Source organism: Bombus flavifrons, chromosome 14, assembly GCF_040668555.2.
Source record: "Bombus flavifrons isolate JBK064 chromosome 14, iyBomFlav1_principal, whole genome shotgun sequence".
Taxonomy (NCBI): domain Eukaryota; kingdom Metazoa; phylum Arthropoda; class Insecta; order Hymenoptera; family Apidae; genus Bombus; species Bombus flavifrons.
The window spans coordinates 9,352,133-9,366,970 of record NC_138455.1 but is presented as its reverse complement, the minus strand read 5'-3'; the positions used below and the strand labels follow the sequence as shown (position 1 = coordinate 9,366,970).

Genomic DNA, 14,838 nt, shown 5'->3' with positions numbered 1-14,838 from the left:
ATTAATTATACTCTGAACGTCTTATCTTTAAAATTTCCTATAAATAGATAAACATACGGAATCCGGTGATAGCGTGACCGAGATGAGGCCCCATACAAAATATACGGGTGTCCAGGTCGAGTTTATTATTCTACTTGCATAAGCCGCGAACGTGTCCGGTGTTTAAAACGAGAAGAACCAGTCCCTAAAGATATTCGTGAACTTACTCAAATATCTGTAACTGGAATCGAAAAACCTGCCGCAGGATCTGGATCGTCTGGTGTTTGAATTATATTCGTAGCCAGGGATTATTCCTTAGATTAGATTATCCGTTTTCTACGAAGGGGCTACCGAATGGCTGTCTCCAAAGTACTAGTGATCCGAGTAACACTTTTTGTCAAGGATTAGAAAAGCAGAAGAATTAATCTCTCCGATCAGACGATACTTTGATATAATTAGGTGACTTAATTGGACAACCACTTCGTATCGGTTAGTTACATACAACCACTTGGCACAAGTTATTTGCTTAGATTTAAATTGATTTCTCGATGGTCGTAAAGATGCTCATGTTTAATTCATTAGGTCTATGATGGCTCGTAATACTCGTAAGCACTGAACGGTCAAACTCGAGCAAAAACAATTCCTACGCCATGTAATATAAAGAGCATATATATATATATACAGTACACCGTGTTACGAGCAAACGAGAAGCGGAAACGATTTCCACGGAAATTCTAAAGAAATTGGATAGAACAGACTCGCGCGATACAGGATCGCTAGTTCACAGAATAGAGTACACGATTCGAACGATCCTCGACCGAGGGAACCACGATTTCTTAGAAACCATTCCGCCGGTATGCAGTAGTAATCGTGCTGGCCTTGAAGAAAATTGGCAGGTTGTCGTCGAAACCTGCAGCCAAGATCGTCGGTTGCGAAGGCTCTAAACTTCGTGTACACTTGCCGAACCAAGCGTTTTCTTATAGTCGATTCACGACTTTCTTCGCTTCTAAAAATTGAAGCACGATTTTCTTCGCCTATAACCACGCTTCAACTACGTTTTCGCCGAGTTTCCAATTTTTCTGAATCGTAGAACTTCCCTTGTATGAAACAACTACTCTCTTAGGTGGATATTTTATCGCATGAATATTTTCCTGTGTTTTACTTCTGCACGCGTATCTCCGTGTAAGAAGAGACCAACAGTCTAATTTGTTTCGCGAGGGCTGATCGCAAGCGTGGATGCAGCTTTACGATCGCAGAAAGAAACCACTCGTTGCACCAAGGTGCGGAATAGTAACGAAGATTACCGTAACTCCACCGTAAGAGGCTACCACCACGGGCGTAGCCATGGTCATCGCGCTTAGACCAGAACCTGCGAACCGTTATGAATCGTCGTTGTTTTTGCCAGGAACATCCGTCGAAATCCGGACTCTCCCATCATCTTGTCCAATATTTTTTCATTATCGCGAAATCCATTTATAACTACGATAACCGATCAAACCTGTCTTAAACTCGAATTACCGGTATTCTTCCAATTCTTTACGAATATGTCAAATCATCCTTTATTTCTTTTTTCTCGATGTTTTGTAATACGAAGTTTCTTGTTAATTTTCTAACGTTAAGGTCTGCTTTAACGATTAAACAGGAAACATCTTCTCATTTTTATAATATTTACGTTATACCAAAGTGCTCCTTTTTAATCATAAACTTACTCGTACAGCATCGAAGTGTGAAAATCAACAAAAATGTACTTAACGGATTCTTAGAATTCGTAAATCTTAAACGACGAATTTATTTAAAAAAAAAACACTGAATATCTTCAAGCATCGTAGTATTCATTTCGATAACAGAATGTAACAGAACATTGACAATGAAAGATAGAACGAAAATCTGCTCGATAGCAGAATGGTGTCAATGGTGTGTATAATTAACGGTGAGTAGTTCCGAGCATATGTGCAGAAGAAACCGTTAACATTCGCGATTTTAATGGTACAAGATACACGTGGTCAAGATTCTCCTTCTTCTTAGATGGACCTGTTGGTTCTATGTAAAAGCGGTCAACAGGACTCGATAAACTGTCATCGGGTTTTGCGCGGATCCGACAGTCACGTGTTTCAAAGAAGTCTTAATCATCGATGCAGTTATGGGTTATCCAAGTATCGATCGATCTTGCGAAAATCTGAAAACACCGTGGCATAGATCATCGTTCAACGACCGTTAAAGGTGATTCCTGTGGTCATTGCTTCCACGTTAATCGGAGAAACATCGCGGTGTTTGAGTTGGATATTGGTATTAGTTTGGGTATGCTATTTGTACAGAAATACACACACTCAATCGCTAATAATACATCGATTACGAACTTTAACTTTCTTATCATACAAGGTATTAAATCAAAGAATATTTCATCATATGTACCTTCGAACGAAGATGTCCGTTCCTTGTCCAGTTTTCGACCAACTGTTGTAACTGTCCTAAGACTCTTTATTGATTCAACGAAAATTTCGTTTCCATGGAGTCGATCGACTCCAATAGAACCGTAAGATCGTTGGAGGAGTATTATCCTCTAATTAAGGATAAGCAGCAGTTGTTGCCACAACTATACGCAACAACCGTGCAACAACAATAGCCAGCAGGCTGGCAACCGAAGATGAAAAACGTTCGACCCACTTTCGACTCTTTCGAGCAACGTCTCCCCCCTTATCTTTCCAGGATTCTTTTCCACGCACAAAGGCACCGATTGCTCGCGTGCTTCTTCCTCGCAAACGATTCTTATCCCGAACGGTGTATCGATCCATCGTACGGCCCTGGCCGGGCCCTCGTTATCTTCCTTCAACGTTTTAAAAGCGCCTGCTGCTCTTTCCAGTCTGGCTGATTCCCGCAGCCTTGCCTCGGTATGCTTCGTTGCGTCCTCCATTCGAACTTCGTATCCGTCTGGAGAATCCTGCCGCTGTTGTTTTTCTATCTTTTATTTCAGGATTCTCGTGTTTCCTTCGCTTTTTTTCAGTCGAGTTTACCTGCCTTCCCTCGCCGAGGAGTATAAGCATTGCGTTGAAATTGGTTTTTCAACCAGCGAAGAGTCGAGATTTTGCTTGAGATTAGTTTTCGCAACCGAACTGATACGTTGTAAATTGGCATTAAATAGGAAACAGATTAAATAGGAAATGTTCGTATCTCTAAAAGTAACAAAGATATTCAATGTGATGAAAGATATGGATCACTCTGTACGCAGCAGTTGTGTGTATGTTAATAAATAATGTACACTTGCGCTAACTACAAACTGCTTTTACCCTGCAGCACGTACCATATTTTTATTACTATACATAGTATAGTGTAGAGTACGCAAGAATCATCCTCGTACATGCTCCATAGGACTTTGGCTGAGAGAAAATAGTGGGAGACAAGATGTATGAGATAATAGAGGTGTAGGCCTAAACAGGACAGGTGTATAATGATAATAAATTGCAGGGAGAAGAGGAATCAGTCACAGGATTGGCTGGCACAGAGATCAGACCTGGTCTTTCGTTGACCGGGCTAAACTACTCGAACTGATTGAGCTATCTTCGCTGTCGACAGTTTCTTTACCTCGTAACTTTGATACTCCATCGCCTGCAGTGCAGACAGTCTAATAAATCAGGTATCATTGATCTCTTATGTAGACTTTGAAACGAAGTAGTTGAATTGTTTATGTCAGTTGAGCTTCGACATCCTGAAATTTAATTTCCAACTTTGCATAGAATAATCAAACTCGTATATTTTCACGCTAATAGGCGCTAACAGGTACTATTAATCTTTAATATAATATAATAATAAAAAAGGAGGAGAAATATTATGTGTATTTTGTATATAGCATATTTCGCTATTTCCGGATCAAATACTCTGTTTTCAGATACGCGTAACTTAAAGGTTATTCATAAGGAAATTTAGAAAATTACAAGGCCACTTCTTACACGTGTATAGTATCCTGACCCAAATATTCCATTGAATCAAATAACTCTATTTTACCGCAACAGTAGATTCGAATTCCGCTTCTAAAACTTGCGTTTCTTTATTCGTTTAATGATCATGTACTCATTTATAGATTGTATCTTGAGATAATGCGTATATTCAGTTAGAAGACGCAAGGACCAAAATGCCAGTAGGGAAGGAGGTAACATAATTCGCACATTACTCTTCGACGACCTTTGACTCCTCTTGCGGTTCTTCTGATTGTAGCTCGTATCGAAGGAACATTAGTCTCTTCAAAGTAATTTTCAATAATCCGCGTAATAAATAAAATACTAATACTATTTTTCTTTCGATTTTCCATTAAGACATGCCGGTTTACTCACAAAGTGACACTAAACTGAACAAATAAACAAAACTATTTCTATCATAATTTTCAAATATTATTCTAAAATGTCTTATCAAGATTCTTCCATAGGAAAAAGGGGGAAAAAAAAGAGGAAGAGATTCACATTCTGAAAGATGCTTCACTCGAGATGACTTCCTCTGACTCACCAATCCGATTCAAACAAAACGATTGCGATGCAAGATTCGAGGCTCGAGTTAACAAGGAGTTAAATCTCCTTCCCTTGACACGAGATATTCTTGTTTCTTGGTAACAAGCGCGTAATATCTCGAAATCGTCGTTCGTCATCCACATCCTTCATCCACCTGGCCTTCCAATTTCCTCTATAACGAACCACGAGTTCGAATCACCCGACGATCCCAGCCTTAGCACCTTCTTAGGTTAATTAACGACGTCATTACTATTTCTAGTCACGGTGAATCGTCGACGGATGCCGTCGATTCCGTCCAATCATCTCGGAGAGAGATCTCAAGGTCCTCTTCCGCGCTTCGGCGGTTTTCGCGCGAAAAAATCCTTTTGTTCGAGGTGAGACTAATGTGCGAATAAATTAGCCACGAGCTGAACAAACACGCGTAACAAACGATACTCAAGGTGTGTTAATTAAAAGTCGTAGAATATTAATGTATTTGCTTTAAAATTGAAAGGTGGCTAAAATACGAAGAATTGGACAAAAAAGGTTGCCTGTAATTTCAAATTCGTAATCTACATCAAATAATGGATGTTTATTAAAGATAAAAGATATCCTAGCAATTTCAAGTGGCAGTGTATGTCATATCGTATTAACTCTTGAGAGATCTTCAAGGACGAAACGGTTTCTTTGTTCTCTTTCTAAAAATACATATTTCGTCGTTACTTTATTCAAAATCTTTATTCTGAAATGATTTTCAAACAGGGAACCAATCGCGAATTTTCATCTACACTATCTTCCAACTTTTGTTTCATTCTCGACGTCGTATTCATCTTCCTGAAGCCATTGACAAAACAAGTCCTTCGTTTTTCTTCTCAAGATACGCGTCTCATCCAAAACCTCTGCCTCCGAAGTAAGAAATCAATTTCTAATTTTCACCAGTATTCCAGCCATTCTCCTTTCGCACAGTTTTATAGACATTCTTGTGGAATTTATCCGCGATGCAACTTCTGTTTTATCGTGTTCGTGTTACACGTCATGGTCGCTCGTTTTCCCGCTGGCACTTTAATTAACTCGTTCGACGTCGTCGTTCCACGATCGGGCCGGGGAATCGAGGAAGCGGTGAAAAAGCCGACGCGCATCCAAAGTTAACGGCCAGGCAACGTGGCCAAGCATGCGTGTACCTTTGCACGCTTCTAACGGACTTAGGCACGGCCAAATTGATTCTTACGCAAACGACGTCCGGATGAAGCAAAGAAAACGGCACGGATGAATTGTCCATGGATCCTAACGCCAGGTGTATACCGTTACCGGTGTTTAAATACGCAAGACGAAAAGAAACGGTATACTTGGACCTCTGATATTTCTGCTAGCTTGCGGTTTTTCTATTCGCCGTATCCGCTGTCTTCTTCGCTCCACCATTGTCAAGGCCCTTTCTTGCCTCGCGCGATCACTGTCCACCTCGACTGTTACAGTTTCTTGCCCGCTGAATACGGCATTTTAATAACTTCCTAGTTGGTCAGCGTTCCATTCTTTGCGTAGGTTGTAAACGACGAGCTTAATAGTCGAGGATGCTCGAGATTAATGGAAGATCGATGTAGAGGCGGTTAATTAGTTTGATGTTACCTGAGATCTAGGTCTAGGTAAAAATTCGATTCTAAGAATCGGACGATCTTACATATATTCGATGCTGTATTCCAATATTTCCAACGATCAGTGTATTTTTTTATGAATGTTCAAATAGCATTTTGCTTATGAGCCACAGTATATTAAGTCTGTTTCGTTCTTCGAAGATTTTGGATTCTGTCGTGTCTATCGTTGTTAAGAAAATTTGTCAACGTATTAAATCCATAATCTCGTCGTTCAACTTTGTATTTGAGCTTTTCTTCAAGCTTTGTATTCAAGCTTTTCAAGATAAGATCGAGATTGGGATATACAAAACTGGATGACAAAAGATGTTCATCACATAGTTCTTCGCGACTATGCAGCAACGATGACGTAATTCGACCCTCGTAGGTGTTCTCTTCCCATCGTTACCTATCATGCAGCGTTATTTGTCCAAGTTGAACAAGGAAGGTCGACCGACAAGTGTAAAGCTATAATATAAGTCACGAGTAAACTCAGTAGAAAACAATGAATCACTTAAGAAGCGATCTTCCGTGCGATCGGCTGCGTGATCGATGGTCTAGCTCGAAAGGATCCACCGGCGCTGATCCACGCACGATCGTTACGATTCATTGCGTCCCTTGTACGGAAGCTTGCATCCTCCTGCGAACTATGGCAGTCGACGCGAATCGATCGCCTTCTTTTTACGAGTAAACCCATTCGAACCGATCTGCTTTTTCACCTCGAGCAGCTTTTTCCTCGCCACTTTAAAATTATTCAACATTTCCACGCTAGGTAAAAATCAGCCAAACGATCGTATAATACGCTCACGGAGATAATGATCGGGAAGAAACTTGGAACTCGTGACTCGTGTAGGCAATGGTTAATGTAGAAGGTGGTTTACGTTTATGAGTTTCTTTTTTTAGATGTAGAATTAAATCGCGCTACAATATGTTGTAGCTCTCTTGTGTCTTGTTTTGTAGTACTTAAAGGGTGGATTTTTAATCCGTAAATATACAAGGTGGTTGGTAACTGGTGGTACAAGCGGTAAGGGGGTGATTCTACGCGAGAAAAGAAGTCGAAAATATAGAATAACAATTTTTCGTTTGAGGCTTTGTTTTCGAGAAAATCGACTTTGAATTTTCGCTCGGTACGCGTGCACTTTATCACGTCTCGTTATAACGGATCTCACTGTAGATTTTAAAAAAAATTAAAAAAAAAAATTAAAAAAATAACGTCAATCGAAACAACGATCTACAGTGAGATCCGTTATAACGAGACGTGATAAAGTGCAGGCGTACCGAGCGAAAATTCAAAGTCGATTTTCTCGAAAACAAAGCCTCAAACGAAAAATTGTTATTCTATATTTTCGACTTCTTTTTTCGCGTAGAATCACCCCCTTTCCGCTTGTACCACCAGTTATCAACCACCCTGTATAATCGGCGAAATTTTATTCCATGGGATCTTCGTTCTGATATTATTCTAATACTATTTGCAATCACAGTAAATGGTAACTTATCTTCTGTTCTCAGTTAATATCAAATAGGATTAAAACGTGTAATTGCATTCATCCGACTTCGTTGTTTTCCAAATAAATAAAGAAGCGTGTACTACATAGATTGAAATTTCAAGTGTAATAACATTGTATAGTAACGCTATCCATCCATCATGGTTTTCCTAGTGGATTACAAATTACGTTATAACTGTCTGAACATGCACTCCTACTACAGTAGTATAGATGGCTTACAAAAGTATCAGGTTGTGCCAAAAGTTGCTTTTGTTTTATAAGAAAATAATAGACGCACGACTAAACGTAAACGTATCGAGACTTATAAATATTTTCTAATTTCTTTACAAATAGAATCACTATAGCCGGGTTTCATAATATACGTATACTCATAATGTGTCTAGAAGCACTTGATTACTTTTGCGAATCTATGTATAGTAATGCATGTTCGTTCAGGAATTCGATTTTAATGGGAGGAAGCTATTACAGTCTACCGCATTGGTTGCATAGAAAACGAGTTCCGATATCATACGATATCAGCGTCGAAGAAAAAACACGCGGGTGAATCTCGTTAGGATAAGTTACGCGAAACGTTCGGAATAAATTCAGGAGCAACGGAACCTCGAGGAAGGAAGCGTCGTTGACCGCTTAATAATCCTGCAATCGTCATTAACCAGAATCATTTATAACTCCCCTCTCGTTTCCTATTTACGACCCACTTGATCATAGGTCGAGCCGCATAATTATAGATTCGCCAAACGTACAGTTACTAGCGTGTATCATTACAAACATTAAGCCAGAAATGCGAATATTTCGTGAACTTACCGCTGACCTTTCGTGCTAAGATCTCCGAAAAATAACGGCGTTCTGGCGCTATTATTTCTTCAAGGCAGATATTACATAATAAGTTGGTTTACATGATAAGTTGGCTCGCATTTACTTAACAGAATATCGAACTTAATTGTTGAAGTGGTCACCACTTCTAAGAAAACTCTACATCTGGTCTTTTTAGTTTTCTCAAGCACTGAAGCCATCGACAGCGTGTAGACAAAAGACTGCGACGAAGTCAGACCATAAACAGTAGACAGGCGACGTTAGCGTCGCGTAAATTTTAAGGGTTGGTTGATGAAATAAAAAAGCTGAGTTTTAACACAACTATTAATTTTGTTTTAATTAAACTTTATTATGAATTCAGCAAGCACAATGTAATACACACTGAATCAACATAAATCACAATTCACTCCAACCACGTTATGTAAGACTTAGTTACAATGATACGTTAAGTACGCGACTGTTATAAGGGTAGAGACCGGTAAAGATATGTTGACTATTCTGAGGATACAGAATAAATAAGTCTTACTGACGATACTGTGTCTGAGGAAGGCTAGGGGTGGGTGTGTCTGAGGACACGGGACTATCGGATTTGTCGATGACAATTTTGGTTAAGGAAGCGAGGGCAGTAGACACCGTCTCCGATTGGATAATAAGACGGTTGGTGGACCAGGAAGGGTCTTAGCCGCCCTCGTGAGAAAGTTGCTAACGGAACATACCAGATGTGAAGAAAACCAACTTTCTATGCTAACACGTGATAGACAATAAACGTAAAAGGGAATCTAAGACAAGAAATACTCGCTTGATCCGAAGGACCTTAACTATGAAAATTCCAAGACCCCTGGTGGGTACTTAAGACTATTGATTGAGGGTACGCGCCAAGGATGTGCAGACACCTGGGTGCCATCCTGTCCGCGGTGTGTGGCCTGGTCTCTGATGTGAATTGACGTTACATTAGCTTCGGGGTTTTCAGTTATTGGGTAACACAGCTAGCGCGCGGATCTGGACCAGCTGAAATTGTATTCTTACTTATAATTACACTTCTATTTAAATATATTTTCTGCCTTACAATTTATCCACGAGCTTTCTCTGTTTACACATCGAATAACTTCAACGTTAATATATCGTTGTTTCCATCTAAATAAAGAATGTCAAATAAAGTCATCGATCGTAATTGTTAGCTTTTAAAGTACGCGTGCGCGTCATCAGGATTTCTATAGAAACCAATCGACAGCTTTACATTTTACATAGTCGGAATGAATATTAATTGAACTGTGTACACGAAGAACGTTCTAATTGCTAGGTCGACTGAGAAATTGGCGAGTACACATCGATAGGAATCGATGTGGCTGATAGAACTGATCGCGTCGTTTAATTTAATAGTGAATACATTACACTCTGGAAAGGACGATCGCAAGAAACATGGATGTAGAATATTCTACAAAAATACCCTGAGTCATTTTAAATCTTCTAATGTTGTACTAACAACTAGTTCATGGCGTCTCGATTGAGAAGTAGAAGATGGTCAACACTGTGGTACCGATTACTTACACGTGCAGAGCTAATGTAAAATAAATTAGAAACCATGACGTTCGATTAATCGATGTGTAATTAGATGGACGAATAACTAATTTAACTTTTTGCCTTGATAAAACTGTAATTGCCTTCGCACTGATCAAGATACGACTCTGTTATCTTTATTGGCATTTATTTCTAGAACGACTCGTTCGTCGATTGACTCGATATTTCAATATATTCCACTTGTGTTCGTAAAAATATGTGAATTTGTATAAATATCCTCGGACTAATCGATTGGAAACTAAAAGGGCAGAAAAGCTTCTTCCGAACTGTTGATTATTCCACTTAAAGTTATTCCGCGTATTCGCTTTTACGAAAGTCGCGATTTTAACTGAGTCGCAATGAACGCGTGCGAATTGAAACGGCCTTGGAGTTTACCTTGGACGGGCGATAGGGGCGAAATGAAAAGTGAACGTACAAAAGGAAATCTCGATACGTTCGTTAATCGAGTAAATCAATGATTCTCAGGTCGTAGTCGAAGAAAACGAAAGATTCAGAGAAGTTTCACGATTCTGAGCGCGAGCATTTTCATGTATAAACGAGAATTAACACGTTCCCTATGTACATTCATCGTCCATTCATCCATAAATTATTCATAAATTCTTTATTTATATTTTTACAGCTTACGAAAATAAAGTTGTGTCACGTATTTCAGAATATTAGCATAGCGTTCATTGAGAGTAGCACAATGGATATTTTACGTTGAGGATAATAGCTCGCAAACGACAGTCGTTTACGACAAGAGACGAAACGTGCCCGCATGCAAAAGCCAATGCGAGGAGGAAAAAACAACTTTCCTCCTAGGCGCGGTTTCTCTTGGAAGAGCAAACAACCGACCGCTGTCCGGATGAACAATGACGTTTGTCGCGCCGAGATTGACGTTTTCCGCTTCGCGAAGAATTGCAAGATAAATCTATAATTTCTTCTTTAGGTCATTCTGTAGTGTAATTAACACTTTCACAGCCGGTACTGATGCGACAAGCTTAACCGAATAGAGTTTTAGTATCGCAACGCTAGCGAGAATCGAATATATCGTTTTAATTATTCGTTCAACTATATTCGTTTAAAATTGAAAAAACATTACGTTTCAAAAGGAAACAACCGATCATCTTCAATTATCGAGAGAGAACATTTCGACCGGAACAAGTGCTTCGATCTGAACGCTGTACATTTATGGATAGAACTCGGGATGATCTCACTTTTTACCGCGTTTCCCCATAAAAGTCAAGGTATTCGAGAAATCCTCGAGCTTGCTTCTGTACCCTCGATGCTCTGCGACGCGGAAACCACACTCTCGATTTAACTGAAACCGAATCGCGCACAATTGGCGTACTTGCATCGCGTCCGCATTTTTCACGCTAACACTGCGTAGTATAGATCGTTTTTGCTTTGCTTCGTTAACAGCCGGAAATTTAACTCGAGGGTACGTTTGAAAAAGTTTCTAACCATCTAACATCGAATATCGTTTAATCGCAAGCGCTGTTTAATAAAGTATATAGAAATCATATTACAATTTATAATGATTTCAGAATCTGACCTGTGCGTGCGTGCTACCCATTAATCATCGCGAGTGATATATCTTCGAATGTATCTCATAATACGAAACGAGATCTAACGAGCATAGTTTGCGAAAGAAATATAAAAATATATGTATAATAATACAATTCTCGGTAGTTTGTGAAATGTCAAAGTAATAATCGCGACCAGTACGTGTTTCGCCGTTCGATATGCGACTCGTTCTCCACAGTTCTCTGGAACGAACGATAAAAAGTAAAAGGCCAGTGGCGAGGGGCACTTTCGATTCGTCAGACGTGGTGGTAAAAAGAGGTTCGACTCATTAATCGTTGGTTCGAAGCAACGTAATCGAAGTCGTTACATAAATCCATTACGGTGGGTTTCTAAGTGCACTAGGTTGAATTTTCCTCTGGTTTTTCCCGTCTTGTCGCGACACCCGAGGAATTCCATTCAATTCGCTAAAACTTTTTAAGATACTCTTTTTACATTGCCTATACTTACGTGATCACACCGCTTGATCACCACTATGAATAATTTTTATATGTGTATATATTATGTCTTATGTGTATTTATATGTGTATATATTGAATAAAAACATATCAAATTTGCCGTGTCAAATTAGATTAAAACGTGCGACTCTGTCGTATCAATTTTCAGTCTTCTTCTCTTTTTTTTATAAATATTTTGTCTAGTCATTCATAAATCACTGTCGCAGACGGGAGAAATTTACGTATTCGAGGAGTAGATTTTGCATAGTCGAGGAACTATGGTGTCATGTAGCGAATGAAAGTAAAATCATCTATTGTACGCTTATTATCAATACAATATTATTGCACGTAAGCGCGTAATCAATTTCTAAGTTTCGATCTTATCATGTCACAGTCTGTCACAAGCTATCTGTGTAATATGAGTCATGGCTGAAGCTAGGTCGTGCAACGTTTTCGTCAGAGATTAATGCAAAATTTGAAGCACGATCCATTGCAAAATACTGAAACGTTGCGAAAGAATCCAGCCATTTTTATGCACAGGCGATCCTCCTATTCTTTTACACAATTGACATCGACATTACAGCTATTCGAATATCGACACAAACTTCGTATTAACTACAGACGCGTGTTGAATATTATAATTTTTGACAGAATAGAAAAATGAAAATTTAAAGATGCCAAGGTGTATAGAATACACAATGTATTCAAGAATATATAAAATATCTAAGATTTAGTATTCATTGTAAGAGTCAGTGAATAAATTTCGAATGATAAAAAAGGTCATAACTTGAATTATGAAAATAGTGAAACTACAGAAAGAACGAAGAATTTAGAAAAGGAGGAGTCGATCGGTTTGGTTCTTGAGAGAAGATTCTTTGCAGGATCTTTTTCCAAATTGACACAATATGGTAGTCGGTGAAATTCTGGCGGAACTCGATGGTAAAAGGTAAAAGGCTGAAAGTGTTTGGCCGTCGTTCGCAAGGACTTTCGATTCGCATCGATGTTGAGGAGGAAATCGTATGGTTGTCTCTGTTTGTAATCGTCTGGTCGTCTCTGTTTGTAATCTTCATCTCGTTTCGTCTCGTTTGTATCTCGTCTCAGCCTCTTTCTCTTCTCTCCGTGATCTTTCTCTGGTCGCCACATGAGAATGTAGGTCACACGACTGCGTTCACCTTCCACCGAAGCAATGTCTTCCGAGGAAGGTCGTTGCTCGTCTGGAAAGCCTCTCTTCTTGACCATTCTTTTCCCTTTCTTTCGATTATTATTCTACCTCAACGATTTCGATCGATAGATTCTTCGAAGCTCGATTAACTTGTATCGCCAAACGGTTACTATCGACGTATCGTGAATTACCAATAGGTAACACGAATTACAAGCCATAGCAGAGTAGAAAAGTTCTGGTTTCTGAATTTTTTGCCCACCCGTAACTCATTTTACGCGTAATCCCATATTTGACAACGTACACGTATATAATTAAATCGTAATTAATTAACGTCGCGCATTTTATGTATCTTACGTCGCTAAGACCAAGATGAAGGAAACATGTATTCTCAAGTTCATTTCCATATCACAACATGTGAAAACATGCCATAAAGATATTTTCAACTTGCCCTTATAGAATCTAACAGTGGCTGCTATGAGTCCATCAGAAATAATTACACGCAATTATAAATTCAAGAAACGACAAAATCGACTTTCAGCGATGATGCAGCGATTGAGCCACTAATCGTTGCTATGATCCTTGACTACACGCGATCATATCGAATGATGGTATGCTTTTTCGAAGCGCAGATTAAAACGTCTCTCTAATTAGTCCGCTTATTCTCCGCCAACGGCTCGCCGGTAATTAGTCGCGAGCGTAATTAATTGAACATCTCGATCAATCAAGACGACGACCGCTCCCTGCCAGACTAATTAGACCTGTTCATAAACCGGTCATTGTTCGTGGAATCATTGTCATCGCCGACTGACGCGTATTGTGCTCTTTAGAAAGTGCGTACGCACGCGTGGAAAGCATCTATTTTTTTTCCTTTTTCTTTTTTATCTGATCGTTTGATTCAACAGGAAACGTTTTCCATGGGAGAGACAATTCACTGGCAGGTGGCCACCGATTCCACCATCAAGTCGACCAGAGGAGGTTCTCGGTTAATTGACCCTCCGTCTAATTAGTTATCGCTGCCACACTGACAATTAGAAAGCGCTACAGACGTGTATATGTACTCACATGTAGGCAGCTGCTCGGGTATTTGGGCCGCTTGTGTGGTGCTGTGCCTCGCTATTGTGATCTGAAAAAAAGAAGAGCGATGCTCGTTAGATTGTCCTTAGAGAATCGTTCGTCCCTATAGATAAGACGAACAAGGGATAGCGTGGGACGGCGATGATTAGACCGAAGATATTTTTGCATTTGTGGGAAATTTCGAAGATACAGAAATATACAGAATGCATAAAGTTGTTCGAAGATTTAAGAAAAGTTGAAAAAGTAGTTCTGTTAGTTCTCTGCTCGTGAAAGAAATGTTTCGTAAAGATCGGAATGCATGAATAAGGTGATGTAAATTCGTGAGGAACGTTGAACATCTTTTTATCGAAGTGTAAGATCTCTTCTTTTGTTTGGCGAACAGTGGTTCTTTTTTTATTTACCAATGGCAATATATCGAAAGGTAGTACCTGTGATAATGTTAAACTCGTTTGGAAAGTTCGTAACATTTCTGACAATCCACCTATCAAATAATGAAAACATTCAGATTCAGGTAAATAATATTTCTAATTAATCATTAGGTGCAACGACTAAGGGAAAGTTCACTGACTGATATAAGAAGCTTTGAGGACACGTACGATCAGTCATAAGAAAGGATCGATAGAGAAG

General features: G+C 39.3%; 2 protein-coding genes across 4 annotated transcripts in view; one reads left to right on the top strand and one right to left on the bottom strand.

The window, feature by feature from the left end:
- Positions 1-14,838, top strand: part of MED24 (mediator complex subunit 24) — a 98,177-nt gene that overhangs the window by 44,638 nt on the left and 38,701 nt on the right. The gene's annotated exons all lie outside the window — the stretch shown is intronic.
- Positions 1-14,838, bottom strand: part of pio (zona pellucida domain-containing protein piopio) — a 72,949-nt gene that overhangs the window by 43,567 nt on the left and 14,544 nt on the right. Inside the window, exon 3 of the mRNA XM_069127141.1 lies at positions 14,200-14,260. Within this exon, the coding sequence (XP_068983242.1) occupies positions 14,200-14,260 (61 nt within the window). The remainder of the gene's footprint in view (positions 1-14,199; positions 14,261-14,838) is intronic.